Below are 17,962 nucleotides of genomic sequence, written 5' to 3'. Positions count from 1 at the left end.
GTCTTAGTCTGCGTGCTGCTGTTTAATTGTTAACGTTTCCTTTTAGCTGCCTCAATTTCATCAACATGCTTTTTCTTTTCCCAGGTGTTACAAAAATAATGTGCTCTTTATGACTGTTTGTGTTTAAAAAACAAAACAAAAAAAGTTTAAACTGACTCACTGTGCCATCTTTTGGTACAAAGTGGTGTTGCAGCAGTAACGCAGATATTTCTGAAGTCGCAGCTGTCGCCTCTGTAAATCGGTTTAGTCAATTTTGAAAGGTTTTAAACTATTTCTCTATACAGGAATTTTACAGTTAAATTACCTCAAACGTCCAAAGATGCATCACAGACTAATTTTTTAAGTGGGAGGGTCATAATATTATTTTATTCTAAATAAATTAAAGAAACTAAATAAACCAATATTTATGAACACAAAGCTACTTTTTGTAGTTACCTTCTACAAAATGTTCTATTTCTCACCACCAGGTGGCAGCGTGTTAGTAGCAGATGCCTTCAGAAGTCTTACGTCTGCGTGCTGCTGTTTAATTGTTAACGTTTCCTTTTAGCTGCCCCAATTTCATCAACATGCTTTTTCTTTTCCCAGGTGTTAAAAAAATAATGTGCTCTTTATGACTTTCTGTTTAAAAAAAACAAAAAAAAGTTTAAACTGACTCACTGCGCCATCTTATGGTACAAAGTGGTGTTGCAGCAGTAACGCAGATATTTCTGAAGTCGCAGCTGTCGCCTCTGTAAATCGGTTTAGTCAATTTTGAAAGGTTTTAAACTATTTCTCTATACGGGAATCTTACAGTAATTATCTTCAAAGAACTCAAGCCTCCTCAGAGTTGTTTTGGTTGTCTTGGTTTGTTTGGATTTATTGGACATCAGTATTTCAACGCTACGCGTACAGAACTGCTGCAGCATTGCCTGCTCTCAAAAAAACACAAAAAAACCACACAAATTAGCAGACGCGTACAGAAAACTTACAAAAAAAAGAATAAAGCGGGCAAGAGTAGCCTCTACATTTAGCATGTTATTTATTCAGCTGATCGTCTTCAGGGCTCTCGTCGACTTATGAACACAAGATGTGGTATCATTTGCATGAGGTCTTACATCATCCCAGAGTGCCCGTTCACTGTGGCATCAGCACGTGGTGCTTAGCCAACATGTCCCTTTGTGCTCGCAGAAGCCTCATTCAAGTGACAGCGGGGCACCAGAAAAGTCTTGAAAAGGACATCTGGCCGTGGAAGTCAAAGGGATGTCCTTTAGGGATTCTCGGACATGTCTTTACAGCCTTTTAAGCTCGTCCTCCGAGAGAGACAGATACTGTCCATAGGTGAAAGCAATATTTGCAAGAGCTCTCGGACAAAGAGATGGGTGTGCGGCACACAAAACCACAGCATCTCCCCAAACATGCCAGTCAGCCGTTCATTAAGCACAGGGAGGAAAAAAGGAAAAAGGGGAAACAGCACTACTGTGACGAACAGATGGTCAAAATCACTGAGTTTTTTATGTGCAAGTAACATGACCTCAGCACTCCGGGTTTCACAAGTATCCTGTAGCAAATGCACACACACACACACATGCAAGCACAAAAGGACAAATGACAATTGTAGCCTACAGCTGAAAGATGTGAATGAAATCTCGACCTGCTGCGATCCATTCAGAGCCAGAGAAGATTTCGTTTAGGGTCATAAAGACTATGTGATACAACAGCATCACCAGTGGGCAACACCCAGACTCACTCATTCAGGCAGAGACGGGGTGTGTGGATGTTGGGGGGGGGAAACACTATCCCAGATCCATGCTTTTTATTGATTGGGGCTCTGGACTCCCAGCAGACCCTTTTAATGGAGCCAGACGACCTCCTGGACGCTCATTGAAAGGCTGGTCCTCGTGTGGGTGCTTTTCTCCATCACAGCCTCCATCACCCAATCCTCAGCGTTCTCCAAAGGGTGGGGATTGGGAGCAGACCCCCTGGGCCTACACTGTGGTCCTTCATAGATCACGCCATCATGCTCTCCTCCTCCTGCTGGTGCTGTTTTTTGTTGTTTTTCCCCCCTTTTCTCTAACCACGTCGTTGGCTGGAGTGGGGGATGTTTTAATCCTGGCCTCATACCAGGAGTTATCCTGTGAGTTCTCATCTGCAACACGTCCTTAGGGAACAAACCCCATCCTGATTGGCACCCAGAGAGCGCGTCTAGACTATGATTACACATGTAAATACACCTGCCGTATCAGTGTGACAGAGCCTTATCACGACACTGATATTGTTTCTATTCTCAGACCTGTTGTTTGGATATTTGTGATTATATTATTGCTCTGTTCTGTGTGTTATTAAAAGGCAGAAGGCATTCTCACTAGAGATGCAAAAATATTCATGCTGAAGAGTCACATGCCATGCTCAGCCTGTCACTTAAGACTGTTTATTTCATTACAGCTGCAGCCCAGTTGCGGTCTGGGAAAACACCATGAACGATGGAGAAAACAGTACATTAATGGTTTGGGTTAAATGCAGAATAATCTCCACAGTGGGGAAACTATTAGACACATCAACAGACTTCACTGAAATTTTACCCATCAGCTGTTTCTTGTATTTTCAAGTGCTGAACTTGAACTTGCCATGAACCCACAGGCCAAAGATCTGAATTATAAAAAAAAATGTATATTTTATTGTGGAGTGGAAATAAAGCAGAAGAGCAAACATCATAGTTCGCTTTGTCATTCAGGTAGCCTTACGCAACACATCCTCACTGTACAGCCCATATATGCACAGATGGTAAGGACAGCCTGAGTTAGACTGACACTCTGAGGAAGCTGAAAACATGGACATCAGTTGCTGCTCAGCACTGTGCAGCGATTCAGACACCAACAACTGACGCAACTTAAACAGCAACGTGCAACTTTGCAATAAAATAATTTCCACTCATCTCATTGGCTTGTTTACTGTAGACATCTGTAAAAAAAAATCTGCTTTCAGCCTCAATCGAATTAACTGAAGTTGCAGGTACTTTGCTGAACCTTGAGTGAAACATGAAACCTTCACAAAGGAGGGAGGAAACCGATCACGTGGGCTGTGATTTCAGTTTCGGGATAATGATTTGATTTCTTATCGCTGCAGTTGGGATCTTTGTGCTGTGCCGAGCTCCAAGCGAGCCGTCGGCGTGGCTTCAGTCGAGGACATCTTGGGGAGTCGGCGCGGTTCTTTGTTCGCGGCGGCTCCGTGCTTTAAAAACAACACAAGGGGAAATGCTGTTCTCATGTTCCCCCCACTGCATAGGGTCTGCAACGCCTGTCTGACAACTCCCTCTCCTCACCCCCCAACAGACGCCCCCCACCCCCACCCCCCGCGCCTCCTATATAGCCTACATAACATCCTCATGCGCAACGGCGCCGGAGACAACAGCGCGGTGACCTGCCGCAAAGCACGGCTACACCGAGGTGGGCGGACCCCCTCCCCCCCCCCCCCCCCCAAAAAAAAAGAAAAGAAAAATGCCACCAACTCCTTAAATTCATCTCAGATGCCGCCGCTTTTTCTAAAACCTCCTCATCATAAAGTTGACATCATCCGTTGAGCGCCATGTGCGCACTGTGCCCGCACCTTTTAATACGCAACTGTTTACATCCCGGCTGCCCGTCCTTACATAAGTGGCCAAACCAAAAATGCGGCTCTCGGGCTACACTGCGGCTCCGGAGCCGTACCTTTCCGCTCATGTGATAGCAGTGCGGGGATGTGAGGCAATGAGGAGCCGAGTCTCTTTCTTTCTGCGTGGAGCTGCCACATGTTCGTGAACCTGAGACGGAATGGTACAACGGGAGGGCGGCTCGTTTTGTCTCGGCGAGGAGGGGAAGCTGTGTAAACCAGACTGGGTGGAGCAAAGCATCGCCCAGCCCCATCTGTGTGCAGACGGCCTTGTGTCCCGTTTGCCCGGAGCTCGGAGAGAGACTACTGTACCGAGAGTCTGGCGGATAGAGAGAGAGGGGGCCGGTCTATGGGAGGGGCTAGCGCAAAGGGGGGAATCGAGAGGAGGAGGGGGCGAGGAGGAGGAGGCGGCACGGGTGCTGTTTCTCCAGTCTCTTTCCCCTGTCTTTGTCTCACACACTCTTTTGTTAGCCATGCCTAGCCTGCTGGTTCTAGCAGGGATCATGGAGAAAAATGGGGGCTACGGCAGGGATCTGGCCGGCTCCGGCTTCGGAAGCGAGGGTCTCCTTGTGCCGCCCGACGAGGAGGAAGACGACTCCCGTGCCCTCAGGGTCGCGCTGGGCCAGCTGTCTCTGCTGGGGCTCGGGGAAGGCGAGGACGGCGGCGGAGCCCCAACAACAGGAGTACAGGACCGGAGCAACAATAACAACAACCACCACAACCACACGAACAGCGTCGGCGGCGGGGACACGGCGATTCTGCAAGGCAAGAGCAAGTTGTGCGCCCTGTACGAGAGCTCCTCAAGTGAGACGAAAGGACGAGGCTGCAACATAACAGAATGCGTCCCAGTGCCCAGCTCTGAACATGTGGCCGAGATAGTGGGGAGACAAGGTAAACCGCTGGCTCGCGGGTCATTTTCCCTCCAAACTTGAGCTTTTATCAGACAGCAGTGCATGCGCCCCGCCGTGCGTCCCCGTGTGCTTTGTTGTTTGTTCTCCAACTGTTACCTGGTGTTATTTGACAAAGAAAAGGGAGTGGTGTGTCTGTGTGTGCGTGTGTGTGTGTGTTTTTTCCCTACTCCCCCGAGACATCAGCCAGCCTCCCACTTTTCCTGCTTATATTGTTACAAGTTCTCGTGCACTCATGATTAGAGTCGGAAACGAGGCGTTTCGCAGCTTTAGCCTCGTTTTTCTGGACTAAATTTGCACGAGAGGGAGAGAGCAGGAGAGAGACCCGTTCCCTCCCGGGCGAATTATTCTACATCCACGCCATCAATGTCAGCGCACACACACACTGGAGCAGGGAGAGCACTTGCTTCCTTTGTCGTCTGAGACGCGCCAGACTGTTCAAAAAGGCAACGTGCGCCTGGTGTACACAAGAATGTCTCTCGGCGCGAGCCGATGGTCGGGAAAATCAGCGAAATTACACATCTGGCCTCAAAAATCGAGTGGATGTTTTCCCCCCCTCTTCCTTTCTAAATTTATTCTGCTCGTTGTTTATGTTGCGCACTGCCCCAGTGACACAATTGGACAATAGAGCGAAGCGTGGTCACCCTTTTTGTTTTTTGGCTTTTCTTTTTCCTCAGATGAGGGAGTTGGAAAGTTCAATTCCAGACACGTTGCAGGTTTTTTTTTTCTTACAGTTGGAGGTTTTTTCTTGAACAAAGAGCTGAAGTTGAATGACAGCAGCTGTCAAACAAAGGTGTGAGTCGGGGGATGAGGGGAGGGGCGCATTAACACAGTGTTGCTGCTTGGCACACGGGATCGTCTTAAAGGGGTGACTCAGCGAGAAGTTGCACCCGAAGGTGGGAATCCTTCTTTGTTTTTTTGGAGGGGGGAAAAAAGCAGAATATTGATATTGTTTGTGGTTATTTGCAGTTGTGCGGTTGTTTGGTTGCATGCGTGCTTTTTTTCATTGTGTAGTTGCAAACAAGCCTGAACTTAAGTTTAAAAAACAAAGGAAAAAAAAGGAGGGACCCTGGTGTTCGTATGGAGCACTCATTGGTAACTGCTGTGATGAACCCATGGGTGAGAGGGGCAGGGAAAAACAAGGATTTGGGGGGGTGGGTACGGCGTCTGAAAGCTGAATGGGAGTCACGCCTTGGAGCTCGACACAAGGGACTCCTCATGAGCCCCACTTCACTGCACACTCTCAATGCCACATGGTTGTCTGTCAGGATAGGGGAGAAATCAGGGGGTTGGATGGAGAGAGGAGCACAATGACTGCAGGGTGGGTGAGGTCCCATCAGCAAATCCCGATTTATCTGCCAACAAAAACAAACAGGAGTTGTGATAGCTCCTTTCACTGACACTCCCCTTTCTTGCTTCGCTGCTGTAGTAACGTGGCTTTAGTGTGTGCTGCTGAGCCCCCCCCCCCAATCTCCCATGTCGGCTCCCATTCTTTACTCTGAAGTGTAAGTTTTGAATTTTAATGGGCTAACCGAAGACAGACAGAGGGTGGATCCAGTGTGCACAAGTGCAGCAAGAGGGCCCTTTAGCCTAGACCGGGAAGAAGTGCTGATTTGGGGTGGGGGGAATTTGAGATGAGCTGCTTTTGATCTGGGCCCTTCGTTAGCTGGCACACACACACCCCCTTCCGCTCAGAGCCCGTCTGGTGAATCTGGCAAACGAAGCATCCTGTCTTGGAGAAAGGGGTGGGTATGATTGTTTTCTCCCATCAGAGGCAGATTGATTCTCCACCTTACGCCGGAGCTCGTCAGATCATGGGTGGCTTTGTTTTGAATCGCACGTCGCTGCTAATGCAGCTGAAAATGACGTTTCTTCAGTGACCTTAATTTCTGGGTGTGATTAATGGGCTTTTGCCTTCTTTGTTTACATACGTGTCTTTCATCGAGACATCGATTTCAGCGAATTAAAATTTAAAATCTAGTTTGAGAGAAAGAATTTCGTGCCAGGAGCGGGTCTGTTAGGCCAACGCCGGGCGATGACCGCAGAGTGCACGTTCAAATTTGGGGCACGAGGAACGTTATCACCACCCTTCTGCGTGTACCGGCGGTGCCAGTGCCCCTGAACAAAGTGGGTCAGTGTAGTAGCATTAGGGAGATACTCTGCTTCACCTTCAGGTGTCTTTAAACCTTTTGATACCTGCTGCTGTGATATTCAGCTGGTTATGACACGCTGCGAGCTCTGAAGCACCTGGACTCTTTTTTTAATACGATGTTGTCCAGAGAGCCACAGTGACACAAGGAAAGCACATTTAATGTGTCAATAAAGGAAGAAATCTTAATGAGGAAGCTGGCAGAGTTTGAATAGAAACCTGTGTGATGTTAATGAGGTGTAATCCAAACAGAACTGCTGTGTCTTCTCTTACCATTGTCTTCTTGACCTCAGGTGTTCCTGGCAATCCTCCTAAATAATTACTGATTTATTATATGCCCGTATCCTCCTCTGTCCCATTACATTGTCAGGTGATTCGTCCTGAAATGACATTAACCTGCACTCTTTCACATTAAGTCTGCCTTAAAAGCATTTAACAGAGCAAACTATTCCACGCTGATCAGAAACAGGACCGATGCAGAGCAATAAGTGGCCCAAAAATGAAGCATATGTGGGTTGTCTGTATTGTCTGGAAACAAGTTCAAGGAGAGGTCAGAAAGTAATTGCTCACCAGTACAGTGAAAACACACGGCATCTGCCACAGCCGTGTCCAAGTTTTGTTTTAGTGCAAATAAAATGGTCCTCTCAATAAAGAGACTAATGATTACGCCCTTGAACTCTCAGAAATCCTGGTAATTACTCAGCTTTTGCGTTGGCCTCCAAGACATTAGGTCATAAGCAGCTCAAACGTCAGAATTTTCACTGGACAAAGCAGAGACGAGCATTTCTCTCAGCTCAGGCTGATCAAGCGTGTTCCTGGTTGTAACCTTTTAACTTGATTTGTGTCCCCGATTTGAGCCGGCGTGTCTTTACTCATATTAAAATGTATGTTGGTGTCTCTGCAGGTTGCAAGATCAAAGCCTTGCGGGCCAAGACCAACACCTACATCAAAACCCCCGTCAGAGGAGAGGAACCTGTGTTCTTAATCACTGGGCGCAAGGAGGACGTTGCCCTGGCCCGTCGTGAAATCATCTCTGCTGCAGAGCACTTCTCCATGCTGCGGGCGTCCCGCAACAAGCTGGGAGTGTCTTTTAGCGGCTCCCCGCCCACACCTTTGCCAGGTCAGACCACCATTCAGGTGAGAGTGCCATACCGTGTTGTCGGGCTGGTGGTGGGGCCTAAAGGCTCCACCATAAAACGCATCCAGCAGCAGACCTGCACTTACATTGTCACTCCGAGTCGAGACCGCGATCCGGTCTTTGAGATCACGGGCTCCCCGAGTAACGCCGAGCGGGCCCGCGAGGAGATCGAAGCACACATCGCCTTTCGAACGGGAGGCCTGCACGACCACAACAACGAGAACGACTGTCTGGGCCCGAATGGCGGGAGCAGCCCGGCGGGCAGCAGCGGTGGTCTGGAGAGCCGGCTACAGCAGGTGTGGGGGCTGCAGGGGGGCCAGCGCAAGCCACTCACCAGCAGCTACCGCCAAAACTTCTCAGATGCCATGGTTGGAGGAGGGGGAGGAGGTAGCGAGGGAGGGGGGATCTACAACAAAGGCAACTTCTCCAGCTCTGGAGAGAAGCCCTGCTCTTATTTTGGATCTGACGGTACCCAGAGCTGGGGTGACCCCGACTACCCCAAACAGGTGGCCTTCTACGCCCAGCAGCGCTCCAAAAGCTTCGGAGGCCTCCCGCTGCCCCTAACCAGACTCTCCCCCGGCTTACCCGAGTCCTGCGGAGGCGGAACCACCAACAACTCTTCAGTCACCAGCATTGTGCCCATATCCGGCTCACCTCACGCCCAGGCCCGCCGCGCCCACAGCGAGCCCACCTCAGCCGGCGAAGGCTTTCCAGGCCGTCTGCCAGTGCCGGACTCGCCGCCGGCCACCGTGCGGGACTGCATGACCTGCTTTGAGAGCAAAGTGACGGCTGCCTTGGTGCCCTGTGGCCACAACCTCTTCTGCATGGAGTGCGCCATCCGAATCTGTGAGCTCAACCACCCGGAGTGCCCAGTGTGCCACACCCAGGTCACACAGGCCATCCGGATATTCTCTTAAGGAACCATGTCAGTTTTTATCATTAGTTTTGTCAGTGTTTGTTCAATAATTATTTACTGTTATTATGATTATTATTATAATACACATTTTGGTTTTTCAGAAAATTTAAAAACAATCAAGCAGATATTTTAGAAGGCACTGCTTGCTTTACTAAAAAGTATAAGAAATATTTTTAAGTTTTTCTTTTATATATATATATGCATATATATTTTATAAAAGTTTTGTTTATAAGAGAAGTATAGTACCTTGCATTTTCAGTTTTTTGACTGCTGCTGTTTTTCATTCATGAATCACAGCGAAGGCAGAGGTAGACAGTAATGTGAACATTTTATTATTCAAATTTTTTATTTTACCGTGAAGTGGGTTTATATTGAAGGAGGAAGATGATTGTTGAGGTACCCAGTCTGCACCTGACTAACCCAGAAACTCACTGTTGTTATTAGAAGGAAGGAAAAAAAAAGATTTCTCATTGCACCTTACAATCATCTTGGTCTAAAATAGGATTGTCAATCATACCTTGAAATTTCAGGAGCAGATGTGAAGGTGAATTCAGCCTCGAACTGTGATTGTGATTCGATATAATTGGTCCAAAATATTTTGGCAAAAAATGTGAATAGATTGGTTTTAGTCAAAAGAAACAAAAAGCAGACTTTTATTTTAGAGTCTTAGAAACCAGATAATCCTAAAAAAAAGGGATAGCTCGTTACATGATTTATTTATACTAATTGGTGGAATTTTATCGGCGTCATTAATCACAGAGATGGATGAAGGCTGTACAAAGTATCAGTAAAAGTCTCTTTCCAGTAGCCATTGATTAAACTTTGGCCACTGCAGTTTGTTGAAAAGATTCAGTAACGCTTGCTCCTCGTGGCACTTGAAAAGCATGTGGTTCCTCGGTTGGCTTAAAGCACTGATTTAATTTGTGAGGCGGAAAGCCTTGGAATTCATCCAGTTGGCTGCTTCTCGATATCCGTCTCCCCGATGGACTTGTCTCAAAGCCACCTTAACCGCGCTTTATTGTTTTGCGGTGGTCATTTGGCCACAGTCGCCCAACAATGTAGGACAAAGCACGAGCTCCGGTCAACGAGCGTTTCGCTGTAAATAAGGAAGAGAATTAGCATGTGGACAGAAGCCGAGTAAAAATTGTAAAAGCGTTCCCTTAATCAGCAGCACATTAAAATAGTTGACGCTGTAAAATACAGAGTCCCGAGTCAGTAATCCCCGCTCTTCGTGCCCTCCGCTAACAGCATTATGTGCGAGCTCTGAGGGGCCTGCTGTCTCCCCTGTAATTAGCAAAGCTGTACAGGAGCAGGTGTTTCATGACACACTGTGGCTGTGACCCCGAGTTCGAGGTCTCCCCCTTTTCTTTCTCCCTTTTCTTTGGGAGTGGCTTTCATGTCTCCCCCTTCTTACAGTTCGATCGCTTGCTTTCGAAGGCGTCTCTCTGAGCGAGGTGTATTGTCTGGGCCCGGTAACAGCGTGGGCTGCAGAAAGCTCGGACACGGCCTGGATCCACTCATTCATAATTAGGCAAATGGGCTGGTCCAGGTGCGGACCGTGTGGCAGGGTCCCGCGGCAAGCCCTTTACCACCCCACCCCGATGTTAGCCAGCACAGAGGGGGCTGGACGGTCCGCGTGCAGCTGGGTGAAGAGGGCCCCCCTTCTTCCACTCCCCCTTGCCCATTCCGCCCCCCTTTTCCTCTCCTCTGCTGCTCCGAGCCATCCCCAGTGAGGAAAAGGGGGGACTCTTTTGTCCCAAAACACACACACAAAATTTGAATGCTGAATCTGGCAGCGCCTGTGAAATAAGGGGAGGCTAAGGAGAGAAATAAAATATCTACAGTTATCAGGAGACGCGACAGTAACACGTTTTTACTGTTGATGTGACACGATTTGAAAATGTTCACCTGCAAAACACAGATTTCACCCCCCACCCTTGCCTTCATTATCCAGCTGCAGCTCCCTGAATTTTGGATGGGGTCCTGTTTGTGTGACGGCACCAGTCCAAATCGAAATTTTCACAAAGCTCCCCCGCCCCCTTTACCTCTGGGCTCCCTCCCCATGTCAGCTCGCTACTGTATGGGACATCCTGCAACTGCCCCTTCACTATGGACACCGAGATTTCAGCCCCCCCTCACTTGTGTTAAGCTTCCAGAATGAAATCAGACAATTGTAATTGACAGAAAAGCAGAGGAAACGCCCCATTTAACTAGCACTCATGCTGAATCAAATTACACACCCTCTGCGTCTGCCTTAGCCCCAGCCTGGGGATTTCGGAGGGCTAGAGGAGAGCGGATGGGGGGTAGGGATTAAAGCTGTTGAATGATGGGGGTGGAGGGGTTTCATTTTGGTTGGAGAAGGAGCGAAGTAGGCTCCAAAAAAAACACAAGACCCTGCAGATCGTGCTGTTTTATCGATCGTTCGACTCTTTCAGCGAGCTGTTGTCACATGTGCGCCATGCGTAGTGACGACGGTGATTCAGCAGGCCTCTCTCAGATCGCACCGGAGAACAATTAAAACTCGGCTTCTGTCTCAAATAAAAAGAAAAAACCCGATTTAAAAATATCAAATTGTGTCTTCGGGCCACAGAAGGCCTTTCCTTTAAAAACAAACAAAGAACAACACACAAGGCAGACCACTCGCATGAGGTGTGGACTGCAGGGAAAGCACTGTACTCGGGGGAAACCCTGAAATCTGTCAGACGTAGGAACAAAGAATAGTTAGGATTTTATGGATGGACAAGTTGCACAGTGGTTTGGCCTAAGCTTTCAACGTCACATTCAAAGCAGTATGACACTGTTCTTTGAACTTCGTGTTCTGTTTTTTTTTAAAAAATGTTTTATTTTCTGCCTTAATATTTTTTATGAAATATTGCCATTACTTTGGCGTACAAGGTAGCAACTTTGGCCTTTGACTAGGGGTGTAATAATTCTGAGAGCGTCGCAGCTCCATCTTCCCATACTGTGATGCCCACGTGGAGCTGATAACGCCTAGTTTCGTTTTTTCTGATCCAATGGTCTCTAGCAAAAAGAAAAAAAAAAACACCCCCCTCCCTTCGTTTTTTGGCACCTGCCCTCGAACCGAACCGTGATTTTGGAGAATTGTTACACCCCTACATTTGATACTACTGCTACTCCCTAAAACAACCTTTAAAGTACTTATTTTTGGAGAAAAAAAATAAGAATGTGAATCAAACTGCTTGGGTGGGGGATTAAAGGGATTCAGGAAATTAGGCTTTTTAAACACATTACATCAAATACAGAGTAAAGCACCTTATTACAAAACACGCGCATCTGATTAATACCAAACCGACCGCTGATGGTGAAATATATTTCATAGAATCTGAAAGACATGCACATAAGGATTCCCTATCATTTTTGTTCATTGTGTTATGGTGGTTCTTGTTATTCTTAATACTACAGTAGTACTTAGTGGCAATTTGGGAGACCTCTCATCCATTCAGTCAATGCTGTTGACTTTTGTTCCGAGTTTTGCACTGGTTTAATGAAGAGAGGGCTTATTGGAGATTCTCCCAGTTTAGACGCTGTACAACTTAATGAGTACTTTTAAATGGGAAGGCGCTCTGAGCATCTATGTAAATACAGTATGTGTATCAGTTACAAACATCCAGACAAAAGCCTGCTTCAAGTGAGCTTTGGATTATTTTTTACAAAGTGTCGATGTTTTAGCGTAAGGAATTCAAAACGTTTGAGTTTAGGGAGAGGAAATCTTTTATATATGCGTCCCATCATCCCATTTACTATAATAGTATATTAGATAGATCCATACATACATGTAAGAATATTATTTAAACTTAGTATTTCATTCAAATATATAGATGAAAAGTTAACCAGACACTACGTTATTATGAAGTCGCTGATGTATAAATCCAATCTCCAATAAAAACTCAAATGAATAGTATGTGTATTAAGCTAACCCCTAATGAAGAAAGAAATCTGTATGTATATTAGGACGAAAAGCAATAATAGGACTATACTGGGACAATAAACGAGAGGAGCCGGCGCAGTTCTTTTAAAAAAATAAATAAAATTAGGATAATAACAGTAGATTCTGTCTTATATTTGCTTCAATCTCCTTATAGATTAATGTCAGTGTAGAAACACAGGCGTGATGAATTGGGGACAGCTTCGGGATAAGTAATTGCTCTTGTTGTGTTCATCATCAGGGTCATTTGTTATTCGGATAATCAATCAATCCTCAGAAGCACTGAAAACTGTAGATTCTGCAACGTGGAGGAAGTCTCACTGTGTGTAAAAGTGACAAAAGCGTCCGAGCAGCACGAGGTCTGACCTGTTAGTGAAAGAGCAGCAGCTGCTGGCTGAACTTGGGACAGGCTCGTGCGTCGAGGGCTTTGGTCGCAAACAGAGCGAATGAACAAACGGCAGTGAGACGGGACACGCCGTCTACACGTTTAGATTTTTTTACACTTGATGCTCTTTTTTAAAGTCTATACGGGGCAGGCGTATTACTCACAGCATATCCTGAGATGACTTTTGTTTACATTGTAATAAGTTCTGGCTCTGTTTGTTTTGCACCACCCGCTTTTCAGTTGCATTATTTTTGAAAGGAGAAAAAAAAAGGGTCAGACATAGCCAAAGAACAAAAATACAAGGAGAGCTAACTTATCATTTAACTTATTTTAGAATAAGAGTTTACTAAATGAAGAATAATCTCTAGTTAGTTTACCCAAAAGCCCAATTAATCGATATCGGTGAAAACGAAGGCATATCGTGTTTCAGTGTCGTTGGATTAATACTACAGAGACACCACTAAGAGACTTACTTCTCCCCAAAGAGAGCAGCTTAAAGCACATCCTGGCACTTCCTCAGTCTTTTGTGTAGTTTTTCTATGAGTTTGGTTGTTGGGAAGAAGGAAAAAAAACCCAGTTCAGGGATTTTCTTAATCTTTCTGGAAAAAAAAACGAAACAAAACTTCGCCAATCTTGTGACAAAAAGGTAAAAAAGAAAATTCAAGTAGATGGAAAGAATCGTGCGGACACTGACAAACCAGCAGAAATCCACAGCGTACGGGATTACGCGTTAGTTCAGAGAGCCATTCGCCGTATCCTAAAGTTTAACTGCATGCTAGTAAAAATATAGTACAATAGGTAAGATTTATCAGAAAGGAAAAGTTAAGATAAAGGACTCATCAGCCTGATACCTGGAGTGTATAAAAAGCTTTAAGACCTTAAAGTGAGCATTGGTTTAAAGTCGTATATTTACCGTGTAGTTTAACTAAGTGATACATAGTTTAATTATGATTCTTAAGATTATGCTAAAGTGTAAGTTTCATTTGTCCAGCTCACCCAGTATGAAAGACATTTTAGCCAAGCGGAGGTACAGAGGGGTGGGGGCGACTCCCGTGAGATTTGATTCATTAAGTTCTTGTTAGTATTATTTACAATATTGTATTAAGCTTACTATTATAGTAATGGTAGAAACTGTTGATGTTTTTCTTCTCTTGATATAAAAAAGGTCTTTATGCATTTATGTAGAATCCCTTTTAAGGAGTGATAGGAAATCCTTATTTTCAATGGATGCACTTAAACAGTTGTACCAACCTGTCTAAATCACACATTGAGCAAGCAATGCATTTGAATGTAAACGAAAACAACAACAACAAAAAAGGAACAAAAAAACCTTAATGCACTCCTTATCTTTTAGTCAATTTTGCAAGTGAGCTTTAAGTTTGTTTGTTTGTTTGTTTGTTTTTTGGACAGAATTTGCGACAGCTTTTTTTCAACGTAGACTATATTTGAGTTCTTCTACATACATTTATAGAAAGTAACTTAAAATGAATAAAAAAAAACATATTACAGTTTCTCAAATCTATTTTGCTAACATGGGTTATTATTTCATAGAAAGCAGAGGAAAAAAAAAAGTCAGTATCTGGATGTTATTTATGAAAAGTAAAAAAAAAAAAATGAAGCAACATATTTATGAGTAACCTCAAGACATTTTGTTTTTTAATTAAAATTACAAGAAGTTAATATATTTCTAAACACAGGGAAGTCAGTTTCTACTAATAAGTAAAAATGAGAAAAGATGTTTAGAAGTTTTATTTATGAAAGTTACGGGAATGCGTTTCGTCCGTTTGCTTCGTGGTGAATGACGTGAATGGAGCGAGAGTTCTCCGTAGCTTAAATTTTAACTTCAGACATGCACTCTTTCAACACCGGTGCATTCACAATGGAATAATTACAGAAAATAATATAATATTTTTTAGAATTTGGAGATATTTTAGTCACAGAGCATCAATTTTGTGCCTCAATTCTATATTTTTCCTGCATCAGCATTCTTTGTGTGGTGCTGCTTGCTGTAACCCCCCTTCTCCCCTCTTCAACTAACCCCATGTTACTGACTGAAACACATTACTCATTTCCTCTGTAATCTAAACTCGCTTTTACTTATCAAACGTTTAAAGAAAAAAGAAAAAGAATAAAAAAAACACGTTACAACTGCAGCGCTTGGGATGAATGAGCAGCTGCGACCCTCTCGCCAATAGGGCCACACATAACTTGTACACACTTTCATTCATACTTTTTCTACATCTGCTACTCAGACAGTTTGAGATCAACGACGAAGGAGCGAAGCTTTCTCTTATGGGTTAACTAGGTGAAGTTCAAGTGGCAGCATCTAGGAGGGGACAACAGTGCACTGTGTAGTAGATCTATGTAACTAGATGCACACATATACACACACACACACGCAACAGATTCATTGCCGTGCTAGTTTGCATGTATGTTGTATGGTCACTTAGACGGGAGAAATGGTGCAGGCCTGACTAACACTTGGGCCATTTCTCCTCTGTAGATTTTCATAGTTGGAGCCTCTTTGGAAAGTGGAAAGTTGACTTGAGTTTGGAGCCAGACAAAGTCCATTTCAGTCCCCACGTCAACGTTCCGGGTTCCCCGTTTAGTGATGAAAGATTGCTTGCGACGCGCAGGAATTAACTCAAAGTTTTGGTTTGTAAAAGACACGATATAGTTTTTAAAAACTTGGCAAAAATGATGCACGTTTTCTGCTGCATGTAAAGGTCGGGGACTGAAGTGGCGCTCGCTGGTGAAACTCGCAACCGTTTCCAGAGAGGCCGATGCAGTCTGACAGTTTGTCTTTGGTAGCGTTTCCAATTTTTCCAGCACAGTAGAAGTGTTTCATACCGGTCTAATAGTGGTTGTAGTGCATTAGTTTTTGGGCCAGCATCAGCTGGCAATAGTTTCTGGTTTCTCTGTGAACAGTGAAGGAGGGCTGCCACTGCGGCCCTCTGTGGCTGACCGTCAACTTTGATGGATGGGAAAATAAAAAAAATAAAATAATAATAAAGAAGTCTTTGAACTCTGTTACAGTGTGCCATGCCCTACAAGGCATGTGATATTGCAGGTTTATTTCTTATAGCACATGTTTTTTTGTGAATTACATTTTTTGGAGACATTTTTATTATTATAATTATTATTATTATTGTATCTGCGCCATGTTAGTTCTGGTTCTTTGTTATTTTTCCAAGATTCAAGATGTATTGTAAATGTTTCTAATAAAACAAAAATGAAATGATCTCCAATCGATACCAGTCGTTTTTTCCCCCCCTTTGAAACGGGAGTTTCTCAATTGTCACATTTTAATTTCAGCGATCGGAGGAACGTGTCATTCTAGAGCACTGTGCAAATATCGTATTAAATTAGAGCGTACATTAAGGATTAGGTTACTAAAATATAGCCCTGTCAATGTATCTGCACAAAGCAATCACACAGTAGCTAAAATCATAATAATGTATACTTTATTGATCCCCGTGGGGAAATTCCTCTCTGCATTTAACCCAAGCAGTGGGCAGCCATTGGGTGCCCGGGGAGCAGTGTTGCCAACTTAGCGACTTTGTCGCTATATTTAGCGAGTTTTCAGACCCCCTAGCGACTTTTTTTCTAAAAAAAAGTAGCTAAAAAAAAGACGTGAAAGCGCGTATCGCTTTTACTCTCAACAAGCAGCGGGTGCTGTAACGCAGTCAGTTCTTCTTTTACTCTTATGCTGTTTTGTGGATCAGGTTTAAAACTACTTATAAACACACACACACAAAGTAACTCCACCAGAGTGCCTATTTCGGGTCACTTTTGCCGGTCCAAGCCCGGATAAAGGAGCAGGGTTGGAATTGTGACATTAAAAAAAACAATAATTGCTAAAATAAATTTAATTTGTAGTTCTAAATAAATTCTAAATGCATTTAGGACGTTTTTTACTCACTTTATGTCTCTTCCACGATGTGATTTCTCTCTCCAACAACATAGATTACAATTACATTAGCATGACCAATCATGCAAATTAGGTGATGACGTCATTTAGCGACTTTTAAGACAGCCAATAGCGATTTTCCTTACTGAGGAGTTGGCAACACTGCCGGGGAGCAGTGTGTGGGGACGGTACCTTGCTCAAGGGTAGCTGTTCGGTGGATTCGAACCCCTGACCTTCCGATTCATGGGGCCACCACTCTACCTACCGAGCTATCCCGGCCTACGTGACCCACTCAATGAATTCTGCCTTTCTATCAATAAAGAAGCAAGCTGCTTCCACCTGTCCACGTTTAACAAAATCCCGAGAAGACACGAGAAGACAGAGGCTATAAGAAATGAGATTTATTTATACATATGCAGTCCAAATATACATATTAGAATAAATGTTTTAAAAGCCCTAACCTAACACCACCCAGTTTAAGACCTGTGAATTCAACAGAAGTCTGTGTTGATGTGGAAACACATCAGCAGGATAAACACCATCTGTGTCCATAACCTTTGGATTTAATCAAGCCCCTCCAAACGCTACCGTCCTTTCTCCCTTTTCTCATCTATTAAACTATTAGATACTAACAAACCCAATCCTGACTGCCGATACAACCCCCCGCCCCACCCTTCCACAGGAAATAAAGATGAGTGAAAGTGAGGGCAGACCTCGGGGAGATCCCAGAAGGCAGAGTCCTGTTCCAGTTACATACAGTGTACAGGCAGAGATGGAAAGGAGTAGGTGAGCAGGCAGTGGAGGATTTCATTTACAGTAAAACAAGCCATCTCGGGTACATCAGAGACCAAGGGAGCAGGGCAGGGCTGAGTGCCCTCACTACCTCATCCCCTGAAATATTATCCAGCCATCTATCCTAGCTAGCAGGCAGCGGTAGCGCAGGGCTGTCCGTGCATTTAAAACCAATTCCTTGATCTCTCCCTCTC

The 17,962-nt window shown here is 44.7% G+C and overlaps 1 protein-coding gene across 1 annotated transcript; it reads left to right on the top strand.

The window, feature by feature from the left end:
- Window positions 1-4,002: 4,002 nt before the first annotated feature.
- On the top strand, window positions 4,003-16,666 carry mex3a (mex-3 RNA binding family member A). The gene is made up of 2 exons (XM_085177232.1): window positions 4,003-4,515; window positions 7,586-16,666. The coding sequence occupies exons 1-2, from the start codon at window positions 4,098-4,100 to the stop codon at window positions 8,734-8,736; spliced, it is 1,569 nt and encodes a 522-aa protein (XP_085033358.1). The 5' UTR covers window positions 4,003-4,097; the 3' UTR covers window positions 8,737-16,666.
- The last annotated feature ends 1,296 nt before the right edge of the window (window positions 16,667-17,962 follow it).

Source organism: Neolamprologus multifasciatus, chromosome 11 (assembly GCF_963576455.1).
Source record: "Neolamprologus multifasciatus chromosome 11, fNeoMul1.2, whole genome shotgun sequence".
Lineage (NCBI taxonomy): Eukaryota > Metazoa > Chordata > Actinopteri > Cichliformes > Cichlidae > Neolamprologus > Neolamprologus multifasciatus.
The sequence above is the reverse complement of the archived record's forward strand: the minus strand, read 5'-3'. Positions and strand labels throughout refer to the sequence as shown.

Coding starts and splice junctions, on each gene's coding strand:
- mex3a (XM_085177232.1), top strand. CDS start 4,098: ATGCCTAGCCTGCTGGTTCTAGCAGGGATCATGGAGAAAAATGGGGGC. Junction 4,516..7,585: donor CGAGATAGTGGGGAGACAAG/GTAAACCGCTGG, acceptor GTGTCTCTGCAG/GTTGCAAGATCAAAGCCTTG.